Source organism: Stegostoma tigrinum, chromosome 21 (genome assembly GCF_030684315.1).
Source record: "Stegostoma tigrinum isolate sSteTig4 chromosome 21, sSteTig4.hap1, whole genome shotgun sequence".
Classification (NCBI taxonomy): domain Eukaryota; kingdom Metazoa; phylum Chordata; class Chondrichthyes; order Orectolobiformes; family Stegostomatidae; genus Stegostoma; species Stegostoma tigrinum.
Window position 1 is genome coordinate 12,188,582 of NC_081374.1, and position 15,975 is coordinate 12,204,556.

The following is a 15,975-nucleotide window of genomic DNA, read 5'->3' on the forward strand; positions in this document are numbered from 1 at the left end:
AGATTAGATTAGATTAGATTCCCTACAGTGTGGAAACAGGCCCTTTGGCCCAACAAGTCCACACCGCCCCTTGAAGCATCCCACCCAGGCCCATCCCCTTATAACCCACACACTCCTGAGCACTATGGGCAATTTAGCATGGCCAATCCACCTAGCCTGCACATCTTTGGACTGTGGGAGGAAACCAGAGCACCCGGACGAAACCCACGCAGACATGGGGAGAATGTGCAAACTCCACGCAAACAGTTACCCGAGGCTGGAATCGAACCCGGGTCCATGGCGCTATGAGGCTGCAGTGCTAACCACTGAGCCACTTTGCCACCCATCATTCAGCTGGCTAGAATGTGATGCAGAATAACAATGGTGTGGAATCAATCCCTGTACTGACAGTGGTAACTCATGGAATGGAGTTACGTCCCTCAAACCAGACGTAAACAGTATGCCCGTCTAATGGTTAAAAATGCCTATGCTCCTTTGTGGAATATAGTTAATTACAAGATATAAAAATGTTTAGGCAATGTCAGAATTATTTTTCCTTATTTTTCCAGTATGTTCACTTCTAGCTCTTTATTCAATAGGAAAGGGTTATGGAGACAGCGATCTGTGATGGATTCCCAATGCAATGCCTTGACAAATTAATTTATTATCGGCCATGTGGAGGTGCTGGTGTTGGCCTGTTGTCTACAATGTCAGAAGTCACATAACACCCGAAACATCAGCTTGCCTGCTCCTCTGATGCTGCTTGGCCTGCCGTGTTCATCCAGCTCTACACCATGTTATACCATGCTACAGTCCAAAAGGTTTATTTGAAATCACAAGCTTTTGAAACGCTGCCCCTTCATCACCTGACAATGGGGCAGTGCTAAAAAAGCTTGTGATTTCAAATAAACCTGTTGGACTGTTGTGTGACGTCTGATCTTGTCATCAGCTAAGATTAACAATTAACAGTTCCTGTCCCTCCATGCCAACCATGACCCAAGCAATCAACACCCACTCTCTTACTGTGTAAAGTATCACCCCCTTTCAAGATTTGCAAACTTACATTCCAGTCCTTCAATTTCGAGTCTCCAATGTTTCACTTCTAAACTACCAAGCAATTACTTGTATAATGCTTAATGTTTACTAATGATTTTGAAGACACTAATTTGAGAAGAGTAAAGTATCTAACAGCTTGGACAATCAGCTCCATAACAAATGATCAATAAGCTCACATGAATAATAACGTTCATTAAGCTTGATGTTAATTTACCATCAAATTCAGCAAGGCAGTCAAGCATATCACTGTAATGTATATGACAAGTAAACTTAGTATTCAAAGTGGCAAATAATTGTCAAATAATGCGTAGAATCCTTTGTTTCATTCTTGTCGGTGCGCTGTCATCCATTAGAATCACAAAATCCCTACAATATGGAAGCAGGCCATTCAGCCCATCACATCCACACCAACCCTCTGAAGAGAATCCCACTTAGACCCATCCCCCTGCCCTATCCCTGTAGCCTTGCATTTCCCATGGCTAATCCACCTAGCCTGCACATCCCTAGACACTATGGGTGATTTAGCAATCCACCTAACAGGCACATCTTTGCACTGTGGGAGGAAACCAGAGCACCCAGAGGAAACTCACACAGACACAGGGAGAATGTGCAAACTACACACAGACAGTTGTCCAAGGGTGGGTCAAACCCAGGTCTCTGTCGCTGTGAGGCAGCAGTGCTAACCACGGAACCACCTTGCTGCTTTATTTGAATGAGCCTCATCTATTTTTCATTCTGCTTCTATTCTTCTTTGGTTTTACCCATTTTTGTTTATTTCTCATTGTTGATCACATGAAAATTCCTTTATACCACTTATCTATTTTAGCTTTGATGAAGATTCCGCATCCAAAAATATTCAGCAGTGTTTTTATTGTCCATAGATGCTAATGAACTGGTTGATTATTTCCAGCATTTTCCCTTTAATTTCATTTTTTGTGAACTCTCGTTTCCTCAAAAGTCTAGCACTTTGCATCATCATTGCTGAGCCAATGTTATAACCAAACTTTCATAACAAGCAAATTAGCACTTTCAAATGATGGAGTCACATGTAAAATTTGCTGTCTGTCAGTTTAAGTTTCAGTTCACTTGTGCAACAAAGTAGATTCTTTATTGGTTGATTTCCCTGGGCAGGATGTAGGGGAGAGGTGGGTGGGAGTTGGGGAAAGGAATATTGTCTCCTGTCTGATGGAATTGGTCCAAAGCTTAGTGCATTTCTCGTGACTTCTCATGTGTTTTGAGCAGGTCATTGATGAGCAGGGTCAGGAGGCTTGACATCTCTATTGTAGAGCGCAGCCTGGTGGAGGTTATTTATACAGTGAAGGGCGGCTGGTTGGATCACTGAAGAATGTCAGCCAAGGAAGTGGTGGGTAAGAATTTGACAGACCTTTTTGACAGGGCTTTAATTCTCTACTTCATCTGAAAAGCAACATTTCAAATCCCCTTTCTCATTACTTTGAGTGGGTTGCATCATAAGACCATAAGACATAGGAGGGAAGTGGGCTGTTCGGCCCATCGAGTTTTCTCTGCAATGAGATTACAGCTGATTTGATAATCCCTGACTCCATTTTCCTGTCTTTTCCCTGTAATGCTTGATTCCATTACTGATTAACAACCTGTCTCTGTCTTGAATGTACTTAATGAACCCGGCTCTACAGCAAAGAATACCAAAGAGTCACTCCCCTTTGAAAGAAGAAATTTCGCCTCATCTCTCTCTTATGTGGGCCAATTCTTACTCTGAGATTATGCCATCTGGTCCTGGATTTGCCTAAAAGGAGAAGCAGACTCATGTCATCTATCCGATCAAGGGTGCAAAGAATAAAATTGCTGGAAAAACTCAGCAGCTCTGGGAGCACCTGTGAAGGAAAAAACAGTTAATGTTTCGGGTCCGGTGCCCTTTCATTTTTTTCCTTCCTTTTTTCATTCACAGATGCCGCCAGACCTGCTGAGCTTTTCCAGCAACTTTGTTTTTGCTCCTGATTTACAGCATCCGCAGTTCGTTCGGTTTTTATCATGTGTGCTAAGAACCTTGCATGTTTCAATACTGTCACTTTTCATTCTCCTCAACTCCAACACTATAGTATAAGCAAGGCCTACTCAATGTTTCCCCTTCTATACCTGGCATCAACCGAAGCCTCTTATCTGGACTATCTCCAATGCCAGAATATCTTTCTTTAGTTTAGTCCCTTTAAGAAGTGGTGGATGTGGGTACAATTACAACATTTAAAAGACATTTGGATAAGACCATGAATGGGAGAGGTTTGGCTGGATATAGGTCAGGAGTAGACAGGGGGACCAGTTTAGTTTGGGATGATGGTTGGCATGGACTGGTTGGATTGAAGGGTCTGTTTTCGTGCTGTATGACTCTATGATTACTCAATACCAAGTTCCAAACCAAAGAGGTAATTATGTGACAATTGTGCCACCCATTGGAAGTCTACAATTGCATTAGGGCCTTAGTGATATCAAGTTTCTGGCAGTCCATTTCAGAGCCTCAGGGAACACGGTGAAGACCCACTTGTCAATGGGAATGAGGCACAAAATTTTAATCCAGTCACTGCCTTTTTCACACCCAAAACAAATGAAAATTAGTTTGACAGAATACTCACCTATTCACATGTCTTTCCTCTACAAAACAAAATAGCTATTGAGTTCAATAGTAGAGTAAGATGTTGCTTGGCCTGCTGTGTTCATCCACCTCCACATTTTGTTATATCGAGCAAAGGCATGAGTCAATTTTAAAAAATAATTTGGCTTTCAATTTTCCATGTATATGGGAACAGAGCGTCTGGCTGAATGTAACCAAATTAATAAAGCTTTCAAATTGAATACTGCACCAAAAGAAAAACAAGTGAAACTTACAAATGATGCATACTGATCTGTGTTCCTCTGAATAATACAAACAATGCATTCACTTCAAGGTAAGAAATAAGCTGACTTAGAAATTCAACATGTAACAGGACCATTTCAGCAAGGCCAGTCAGGGAATTTCCACCATAGCCATTTAGAGATCTTGTCAAGCTCACCATAAATCAGATTATAAAAATGCAGTTGTGAATCAATCTGCTGGTACATGTGACAATACACCCCAGCAACAGGTGGGACATTTATTCACTGACAGGTTTTGGGCATTTCTGGCTAGAGCAGCATTTATTGCCCATTCCTAAGTGCCCAGAGGGCAGTTAAGTGTCAACCACCGTGATGCAGGTCTGGAGTCACATGAAGGCCAGACTAGGCAAGGATGATAGAGTTCCCTCCCTGAATGACGTTAATGAACCAGACAAGTGCTTTTTTTCCCCTGACAATAGTTTCATGGTCAACCTTATACATCTAGATTCATTACTGAATTCAATTCCACCATCTGCCATAAAGGAATTTGAACCCAGGTCCTTGGAAAATTAGCTGAGTTTCTGGATTAACAGTCTCATGATAATACCACTAGGCTATTGGCTCTGTGTTAACTTCAATATGGATCTCCCAGCACAGCGATAGGAACGTTACCATTGCTTCACAAGAGCCTCTGAGCTACATGACCAATGGTTGTGACATTCCATGAGCCATGCATTTTTCAAATTTTAGTGCAGCGTATTTCTTTCTGCCCTGTCAGGATCGCATGGACTCACGGCACCCAGCGAGGTGAACGGAAGGTTAGGAGGGACCATCACTGTGAACTGCCAGTACAACATAGCAAGTAACTGGAATTCTGAGAAGTATTGGTGTAAAGGAAATATGCGTATTTCATGCACCGTGTTGGCATCCACTACAGAAGTACAGCAGGAAAGATCCAGTAGACTGTTCATTATGGACAATCAAACCATTGGAATATTTTCAGTAAAAATGCAGCAATTAACACTGGAAGACGCAGGATGGTATTGGTGTGGGATAACAAGGGTGGGCAAAGATGAAATGACTTGTGTTAAATTGAATGTTCTCACAGGTAAGCTGGGTTATTAATCTCCATTTATTGACTTCAAGCACAATGTAAGAATTCCAATAAATGAACAATTCACTGTTGTAGCAACCTGTTTAAACAGAAAAAGTTCTCAGATTTGATGAATTTATAAAAAATGTTTAAAACAAACATGGAGAACGCTGGAGAAACTCAGCAGGTCTGGTAGCATCTGTGGAGAGAGAAACAGATTCTTCTTCAGAAAATAAAGATTTATTGGACCGAAATTATGTATGGAAGATAAATCAACACCCCACATATTTGACTGGTGGTGCTACATGATTAGAAAGCAGATATACAGTCAGGGTCTGTGCAGAGGAAACAGATAACGTTTTAGGTAGAACCTTCCACAGAATTGAACTTTGAAAGGTAAACAGGGAACAGTGTTATTGTTGCATGAAGAAAGACCAGGGTGAGAAAAGAACACAAAAATAGCAATGTACATAAAGGTTTACAGGATAGTTACGATAGAAAGAGGCTATTCAGCCCACCATAAATACACTGAATCTCTGAATGAGCAATTCATGTAGTACCATTCCCTTGCACCTTTTCTGTAATCCAGCACATTCTTCCTTTTTCAGATAATAATCCAATTCCCTCCTAAAAGCCTCAATTAAATCTGGATCCAACACACTTTCAGGCATCGCACTCCTGTTCTTTCATACTCATTGTGTGTGAAGATTCCTGTCCTTGTCCCCCATTGCATCTTTTCCCAATTACCTTGAACATGTGCCCCCTCATTCTCAATCCTGCCATGAGTGGGAACCATTTTTCTTTATCTACTCTGTCCAGAGCCCTTGTAATTGTGAACGCTTCTCTCAAATCTCCTCTCACTTTCTAGTCTCCAAGAATGACAGTGCCAATTTCTCACCTTTATCTCCATGCTAAAATGTTCATTCCTGAAGTCCATTTCATGAATTTTTTCTGCACGCTGTGTAATAAATTCACATAACGGTGGAAGAAGGATATTTATGGTTTGATGTGGGAGGTGGAGTCAGTCAGGCAAATGCAATAGAAATGATAAAAGCTGGAAAAAAGGGATGAAGCTCCTTCAGAAACTAAGAAGGGAAGTAACATACTTTAGACAGTTGCTGACATCTGCAAAAAGTCCATCAGAGAGAAAGAAATAGAGGAAAGAACATGATCAGGAAAGAATCACAAAATTGAAGGTGAGAGAAAATGGAATTATCGTCAAATTCTCAAATTCAACAAGAGAAAGAACAGAAAAAGAAGTAAAACTTGCAAACAATATATATTGGTCTGACTTGTACTGTGGACCTCAAAATGGAGTTCCAGTATATCCCGTACATTCATTTCCAGGTATTTACTCTTGTTTCCCTCTGGGAGAATACAGCAATAGTGTTGAGGTAGAATAAGTCTGGAGAAGGAAGATCAAAGTAGAAGAAAACCATATCATTCAAATGGCCAGGCAAAGCTGATCGTCATGCATGTCCCAAAGAAGAGAATGGACTTCATACTGAAGTTGAAAGAGGAGAACTATTTCAGGCAAACTTCCATTTACCAAGAGGGGTGGGTCATTTATTTGCCCTGGGTGGTGAAGATTTAAATCTACTCTGTCATTTTAAGGCTTTGTAATTGGAATGGGTGATAATGTAAAAAGATAATAAAAACATCAAACGCTGAAAGGAACGTCAAAATGCTGAAATAATTAAAATTGCTGAAGCAAAACAGAATGTGCTGGAGAAACTCAGCAGGTCTGCCTTCACCTGAGGAGAGAGAAACAGAATTAACATTTCAAGTCTGATAGAACTTTTCTTCAGGAGTGAGCTGGCCTGTCTGAAGAAGAGTGATCTCAGACTCGAAAGGTTAATTCTGCTTCTTTGATTTGATTTGATTGATTTATTGTCGCATGGACCAAAATAGAGTGAAAAGCTTTGTTAACAAGTGGTACAGACAGATCACAGCTAGCAAAGGATGTACAGATCAAAAAGGCTTTGAGGCATACAGGTTACATTGCAGGTTACATTATTTGAAGCTAGAGTCCGTTCAACAGTCTGATAATGGCCGGAAAGAAGCTGTTCCTGAAACTGCTTGTGCATGTGTTCAGTCTTCTGTATCTTCTGCCTGAAGGATGTTGTAGGCGATCATTACTGGGGTGCGATGGATCTTTGACAATTTTAAATGTCTTTCCACAGCAGCGAGTGTATAAATAGTCCATAGATGGAAGGTTGGCTTCTGCGATGGTCTGGGCTGTGCACACCACCTTCTGTAGTTTCTAAAGGTCCTGGGCAGAGAAATTGCCATACTAAGCCATTATGCGCCTAGACAGTATGCATTCATTTTTGTGTCAGTAGCAGTTGGTGAGGGACCTTATGGACATGCCAAATTTCCTGAGCTGCCTGAAGAAGAAGAGGCATTATTGTACCTTCTTAACTGTTGCATTTACATGGGAAGTCCAGGGCAGGTCGTCACTCTGAGGAACTTGATGGTCTTCATCCTCTCAACCTCAGTTCCATTGATGTAGATGGGGGCTTGTTCATCTCCTTTCTTTCTGAAGTTGATGATCAGTTCTTTAGTCTTTCTCCACAGGTGCTAGGCCTGCTGAGTTTCGTTGCCATTTTTCTGCTTTTATTTCAAATTGTCAGCATAAAGTTGGCGATTTAGTTTTAAAGTGGTGTTCAGTGGGGAATTTCTGTTGGAAAATGCTCACACAAACAAAAAGACTTTCAGCTATTGATCCACTCTTTAACTCTGTCCGTAGCTGCTCTCTGTGTGGACAGGTTTATGTTGACAACCTTCAGACCACATGGGGAAGCTGATATTTCTTGTGAAGGACAGATCAGCTGATACAGGTTCAATGAGCTGGCAGTTGTTGTGCTGCAAAGTTTTTAAAGCACAAAATATAAATAGATGGTACTAATAAAAAAAACAGACTAAAATAGAAATAATACACAAATGTTCTATGTTTCATTGTTCGAGAAGCTACAAGATGTGTGTGTATGTCTGAGTTAGCTTAGACCTGACATTTTGTGATTTTGACTTTATCACAATTCTTCTTTCCTCTTGCACTGATTTACCTGCTGCAGATTTTTGTGACATTTTGTTTGGTTACAAATGAAGCAAGAGATGGCCAAGATGTTTCAGTGTTCAAAGCTGAAGTGGAACATGGAATTGATTCGCTAACTGTCCAGAAATGGAAACAGGAGTTGGCCACTTGAACCCTCAAGTTTGTTCTGTCATTGAATAGGATCGTGGCTGATCTGATATTCATCACATTCACTTTCCTACTTTTTCCCTGCAACCCTCGATTCCCTTTTGAACCAAGAAACCTTCTACCTCAACTTTAAATGTGCACAAGTACTCTGCTCCCATGGGTCCCTGTGCCAAGGAATTTCAAAGACTCACAACCTTCTGAGAGAAGAAATTCTTCGCATCTCAGTCTCAAATTGGTGCCCACTTATGCTGAGACAATTCTGTCTGGTCCTAGACTCCCCCATGAGGAGAAGCATCTTCTCAGCATTTACCCTGTCAAGTCCTTTAAGAATTCTATATGTTTCAGGAGATCACCTCTCATTCTTCTAAATTCTAATGAATAGAATCCTAACCTGTTTAGCCTCTGCTCATAAGATAGTCCCTCCATACCAGGGATCATCCCAGTGAATCTTCTCTGATCTCCATTCAATGAAGTAATATCTTTCCTTAAAATCAGGAGACCAAAAGTGCTCAGAATGCTCCATATGTGGTCTCATCAGCACCTTGTACAATTGCAGTAAGGCTTCATTACTCTTATACTCCTCATATATTCTTTCTGCTGAGGTGAATTAAAAAGGGAAATACTGTTGATTCTAGAAATGTGGAATAAAAACTGAAAAAGTGATAATAGTCACAGCTCTGGCAACATCTGCAGAAGGTGAAATAAAGTTAACGTTTCAGATCTGCAGGCTTTCTTAATTCTGATGGTCATTAATCTGAAACATTATTCACTTGACTTCCATATGCTGTTGCCTGCTGACCATTTCTAGGATTCTCTGATTTCAGGAAAGAAGTGAACTGTTTTGAACAGAAGCGAAATAAATTATCTAATACAGTCAGTGTATAAGATCTTTGTTAACCGGTAAAGCAGTAAGAACCTGAGCATACTTGGAAAAAAAGAATGAATTAAAGGGGAAAATTTACTTTCAGATAACCAGAATGGAAATGATGGGCCAAATTAAACCATTTCTGTGCTATAAAATTCCTAGATTCTGCAATACTTGTCACTGTTTTACTATCGTGTATTTTGCTTGATGTTAAGCAGTTATATGTTGTTCTTTATTCTTGAAGCTGGATTAACTGGGCTAAGGCAAGTGCATGGGACCTTAGGAGACACTGTCACTGTACAATGTCAGTATCCAGTGTCATATTACAAGAACCATGAAAAATACCTGTGTAAGGGATCAGACCGCAAATCGTGTATTGTGATAACTGGAATGCAAAAACAGAATCCAAACAGCAGTGGAAGGATAATTGCTATGGATAACCAAACCACTGGGATGTTTGCAGTGACCATCACCCAACTATCTATGGAGGATGAGGGAATTTACTGGTGTGGAGTAACAACCTTTGGATATGACAGAATGGACCCTTTACAACTGATCATTTTTGAATGTAAGACAGATTTTACTTTCTTCTTCTTCTTAAGTAGCTTCGACATATTTAAATAAAATGCTAAATGTCCTGTTAAGAAGAACTGTTGGGACAGATATTATTTGTTTGCAATTCATCTGATTTGTTGGGATTTTGAGGCGAGTAAATGAATCTACTGAGGTCCATCTCAATCACTAGGAACTGCTACATGCTGTCTCGTGAGTCAGGCACTATACAGAAGCAGGGAAAGATTTATGGCAATGGAAGAAGCTAATGTTCTTCTCCCCACTCCAAAGGTTAGAGTGGGGAGAAGATGCTTTACACATCAGAAAAAGCTAGGCAGATTGTCTGGAATGTGTAAAAAAGCTTCTCCAGAAATTGCATTAGCTACATCTCCACAGAGGTCAGATGTTAATACAATTTTGAGTCCTATAATGCAGTGACCGATGGGTAAAGTGCTCCGGTGGTACCAAAAATCAAAAGGAGAACAGTAGGCCAAACAAATGTATTTATTTATTTATTCATGGCTTGTGGGCATCATTGGCAAGGTCAGCATTTACTACCCATCTAAAATTGCCCTGCTAGCGATTAGCCTCCCTGCACTGCGACAATCCAAGTGATGTAGGTGCACACACAGTGTCATTAGGGAGGGAATTCCAAAGGTTTGACTCAGTCACAGTCAAGGAATTGTGACCTACTTTCAAGTCAGGATGATGCGTGCCGGCAGTTAAGACTCAACCACTTTGTTGCAGGTCTGGACTCATATGTAGGCCAGACCAAATACACTCGGCAGATTTCCTTCCCTGAAGGAGGTTAGTGAACCCAACATGGCTACCATTATACCAGCATCCTGGCTTGGAAATATATCATCATTCCTTCACCGTCACTAGGTCAAATTCTGGGACTCCTTTCCTAATGGCATTGTGGGTCAACCTACAGCATATGGACTGTAGCAGTTCAAGGAAGCAGCTCACGTTCTCAAGAGCAAAAGGGATGGGGCAATATGTGCTGGTCAGCCAGTGGCACTCACACCCCACAAGTGAAAAAATGACTTTAAAAGAATACAGATAACACCTGCCATTATGGGATTATAAACTCATATCTCCAGAACATTAGATTTGGTTTCTGAACTATTAACCCAGCAATATTAGCACCTCTCCAATATCACAATAATTGATTATCTTAAAGATAGAAAAAGTGTCCCAAAGCTGTACAGAGGAACATAAACATAGAAACGTGGGTGGAATACAGACACTAGTCTGTATTGTTGACACAACTAAAGCAGAAGCAGATTTTGACATAAAACCCTATATTGTTCCATTAGAGTAAGTGGCCACAGGTTTGGTCAAAGAAGCAGATTTGAAGGAGCATCTTAAAGGAAGAGAGGAAAGTAGAGAAGTGGAGGTATTTATGGGTGGGATTTTAGGAGCGTAGGCTCTTGGCAGTTGAGGACACCATCACCAAAGGTGGAGTGGGAATAGTTCTCAGAGATTTTAGGAAAGGTTGAGGCATAATTATCCTACAGATGTTCTCTTAGGGCCACTGTTCAGATAGCTTGTTAGTACAGATGTGAACTAGGTTTACCCTGTTTCTTATGTTGATTTGGAAATGCTTGAAACCAAGATATTTGACAAGAGGGAGAGAGACGTAAAATTTCCACAATGGTTCGCTGTAGTTAGAAGTGTCTCTGCTGATGTAAACAAACTGGCAGGTGACATTATTTCTCAGACAGGCTTAATTGCAATTTCAGACAATCTCATTTTCTCAATTTATCTTCCTCAAAATTATATTGAAATGGCACAATGGTCACTTCTCTTGTTAGTTTGTGATAAATTCATTTGGTATGAATTTTGCTAACATGTATGTGTCATATTTAGTATCTAACATCATTGGGTTCTTACCCCTGTGCCAGAATGCAGCAGAGTGGGATGCAGGGTGACAATATCTGGATAATGATGTTTCTCCTAAATACTTTATTGTGTTTTTTTTCTGTCACCCTTAGGTTAATGGCCCTTATTTTTGGACTTTTCCACAAATGGAAACATTTTCTCCACATCTGTCTGATCAAACACTTTTGCAGTTTGAAAGAAAAGTTTAAATTGAGCAAATGCTTATATGGAAAATAGAATAGTCTGGGGATTTTTTTGATATTGTAAAGTTAGTACTTAAATTGAATTTATTCATTTCATTAATTTCAAGGTTCAAGCAAACTGTCTTAGCCATTCTGTTATTACAATCAGATGTACGATAATGTACAATTTACATCAGGATGTAGACATTATCAGATCCTCATGGGATCCATATCATTTCAGTATGAATTCTGCACAGACAGTTATCACAATCAAATCTGCAATGATTTACGGCTAAATTGTTAATTAATTTGGCTTCATTGATAATTGTCACTGTTACTCTTCAACTGGTTTTTATTTGAGCAATCCAATAAAGTGTACATGGTACATGGTTTCTTCAGTTTTCCTGAAGACAACATGATAAGGCAAAATTCAACTTAAATTAAAATTCAGGCACAACACTGCTACAAGCTAGATCAAGTAAGATTGACTTTTTCTCTAGCTTCTTGCTGGTAAGCACCACCATCAATGCAAAAATGGTTTTCAGAATGGCTTTCTCCTGCGTAATATATTTGGACTTAACCACCACCTTCTCAAGAGTAATTAAGGATTGGCAACAGCAAAGCCCAACAAAGAATAAATAAAAATGAATAGTTTCTCTACCCAAAATGTTTTGCTATTAGTTAAAAAAAAGACGTATAAACTATGGGAGAGATCAACAACTAGAGAAGGCAAACATGGAAGGGTTTAGCCTGAGGAGCATCACTGTGAATCACTAAGTCAGTGGGGCTGCTTTATTGCCCTCTTTGCATTCACAGGACATGGATGTCCCTGGCTAGATCAGCATTTGTTGCCCATCCCTAATTGCCCAAATGGCATTTAACAGTCAACCACATTGTTGTGTGTCTGGAGTCACATGTAGGCCAGACCAGGCGAGGATGATGATTCCCTTCACTAATGGACATTTGTGAACCAGATGTGCTTCCCCCCGACAATTGATTCACAGTCATCATGAGCTTCTTAATTCCAGATATTTATTGAAATATATTCAAATTCCACCATCTGCTGTGGTGGGATTCGAACCCGGTCCCCAGAATGTTATGTGCGTCTCTGGATTAACAGTCCATCAATAGTATCGCTGGGCCATTGCCTTCACCAGTGCTAACACATTGACATTCTGGCAGCTATGTTTGAAATACCAAAGAGAACCAAAAACTCGTTTTCGTGATTTGCTATGTGACAGGAAGGAGAAACAGATATATAACCAGCAATAACAGTTACATAAAACCTTTTAAACCAGGGCTGTAAAAGCACTTAAAAAGGCAATCTAATTTGATCTTATCAAAGCATAAAAGCAATGGAATACAATAAGCACTTAGAATGACAATTGACCTAATTTCAATCAATCCACTTGGTCATATAAACAGTTTACATGGTACTTACACTTGGGTCAGAAGACGAATGCAAACCACAACCACCATATACCACATGTTAGGAGGTCAATTTAGAGCAGTTGGCCAGACGGTTGGTTTGCAAAGCAGTGCGATGCACTCAGTATGGGTTCAATCCCCACACTAACTGAGATTACCACGAAAGGCTCTCCATCTGAACGCCTCCCCTTGCCTCAGGTCAAATCACCACCAGTTGTCTCTCCAATGGAAGAGCAGCCCTACAGTCAGGTAAGACTATGGTGACGTGACTTGATACCAAACAGGAACACCCAAAAAGGTGCCAACTAACAGGGCATTAATATGGAGACAGTAGGAACTGCTGATGCTGGAGAATCTGAGATAACAAGGTGTAGAGCTGGATGAACACAGCAGGCCAAGCAGCATCAGAGGAGCAGGAAGGCTGACGTTTCGGGCCTACATCCAGCACTACCCTTTGCTGCCTCAAAGCATTGATATGCCTTTGTCTGGAGGGAGAACAGTACTGGGGGGAACAAATGTATGTGCTAGAATTGAATGGGAATGATTTGAAAAGGACCTGAGGGGTAACTTTTTCACACAGATGTTGGTGTGTGTATGGAACAAGCTGCCAGAAGAAGTGGTAGAGGAGGGAGCAAATACAACATTTAAAAGGCATCTGGATGAGTACATAAATAGGAAGGGTTTAAAGGGATATTAAACAAATTCTGGCAATTGGGACAAGGTAAGATTGGAATGTCTGGTTGGTGTAGATGAGCTGAACTGAAGGGTCTAATTCCATGCTGTATGACTCTATAAAAGATTGTGACTCTGCAGGGTATCATGCACTTAAGCTCTAAAAGTCTGAGTTCTCTGTAACACTTGCTTTTCCCAAGATGAAGACTTCAAATATTGCAGCTATATGGCTCCTTTCTGGTCTGTTGAAGAATGGAGTCTAGAGGTTTTAGGAAGACTATTTCACTGTGGTACATTGCTTGGAGTAGCTGTTTTCTCTTGCTCCATTCCTATTGAGGGACAGCTACAGCAAATGTCTGTTTCAGTTCTTCAATAAAGGGTGATAAATATTCTTTCTCTTTTGAAGCTGAGAAATTTTTAATGCATTCTTTAGCTCTGAATAATAAAAAATTGAAGTCCATCACTCAGAGATGACGATCAAATATGTGGACTCCAACTCTACGAAATTCCATTTGTTTCGTGCCTGCACAAGCAGAGAGATATTTAAAAAGCTGATATCATTACTGTGGTGCGTAATAAATCTGACACAGACTTAAAATCCCAAAAGCTTCTTCATCAGTTACACCAAACTAGGACAACATTTCAAAATTTTAGCCACTTTGAAAAGGAAGATGGGGGACAGATTTACTCTGAAACGCAATTATTTCACTTCTTATCTGTTTCAGGCATTAACCATATTGCAGCAGGGCTAAGCTTTCTTTGTCTTAACTTACTGCAATGTAAAATTTGAATCTACACTTTCAGAATACATTGAAACAAGGGTACAAAGGAAAATCTGTAGTTACAAAGCTGTCTCTTTTATATCATGATCTGAAAATGACGTCAATTTTTCAGTTTCAACCTTGACCTAACGGAAACCACAGAACACTAAATCATCAAAAGGAAATTGACATTGGGGAAACCACTGAAATCATTGAGTACGTTAGGTTTGATGCGATATCTGTTACTTACTTACAAAGTGCTTCTATGACAGAAAGGATGGATGTAGATAAGATTTTTCCCTGGTTGATGGGTCTAAAACTAGGGACATAATCTCAGGTCAACAGACAGGCTATTTAACACTGAGATGAGGAAGAATTTCTTCACTTTGAGGACATTGAATCATTGGAATTCTCAACCTTGATGCGCTCAGTCAATGAGAATGTTCGAGATAAAAAGCAATAACATTCTGGAAACTAAGACATGAATGGAAAGGGAGATAATGCATGAAGGGGTCATTGGCGTAGATGATCAGCCATGATCTAATTGAAAGGTGGAGCAGTGTTGGCAGATTGAATAACCACTCCTGTCATTGTGTTAGCAACTTAGATTGTGCAATGTAAGACAGCAGGATACTGAGCAAGCTCAGTGCATTTTAATTGCAAATCCCAGGCAATTTCTGCTTTTGTTTCTACCAGTTTTGTGATGCTTATTGCCTGCTTCCCTTGCCAATTCTGGCATTCCTTGATCACATTTCGGCTCTGTTTTGAGGGTGCCAGGAGTGTCCCAGTGATAATGGGAACTGCAGATGCTGGAGAATCCAAGATAACTAAGTGTGGAGCTGGATGAACACAGCAGGCCAAGCAGCATCTCTTTTGTGCTCCTGAGATGCTGCTTGGCCTGCTGTGTTCATCCAGCTCCACACTTTGTTATCCAGGAGTGTCCCTTTGGGTCTAGACCCAAAACATCAGCCTTCCTGCTCCTCTGACGCTACTTGGCCTGCTGTGCTCATCCAGCTCTACACTTTGTTGTCTCAGGGCATTGATATGCCTTTGTTTGGAGAGAGAACAGCACTGAGGAGAACAAATGTAGGTGCTAGAATTCACAGAAGCTTGTAACTGATGAAGAAGCCTCTGGGATTTTAAGCCTGTGTCAGTTTTATTATGCACCACAATAACGAAATCATCTTTATCACCTATCAAAAAACAATAGGCATCCAACAAGCTAATTCTCTTCTGTCTGTGACAGGCGGCACAGTGGTTCAGTGGTTAGCACTGCAGCCTCACAGCGCCAGGGACCCAGGTTCGATTCCAGCCTTGGTTAACTGTCTGTGTGGAGTTTGCACATTCTCCCCGTGTCTGCGTGGATTTCCTCCGGGTGCTCCGGTTTCCTCCCACAGTCCAAAAATGTGCAGGCTAGGTGGATAGGCCATGGTAAATTGCTTGTAGCATTCAGGGGTGTGTGGGTTATAGGGGGA

General features: G+C 40.6%; 1 protein-coding gene across 1 annotated transcript in view; it reads left to right on the forward strand.

The window, feature by feature from the left end:
- The window catches only part of LOC125462658 (polymeric immunoglobulin receptor-like), a 66,968-nt gene that overhangs the window by 38,758 nt on the left and 12,235 nt on the right, over positions 1-15,975 (forward strand). The window contains exons 8-9 of the mRNA XM_059653211.1: positions 4,640-4,969; positions 9,266-9,589. Of these exons, the coding sequence (XP_059509194.1) occupies positions 4,640-4,969; positions 9,266-9,589 (654 nt within the window). The remainder of the gene's footprint in view (positions 1-4,639; positions 4,970-9,265; positions 9,590-15,975) is intronic.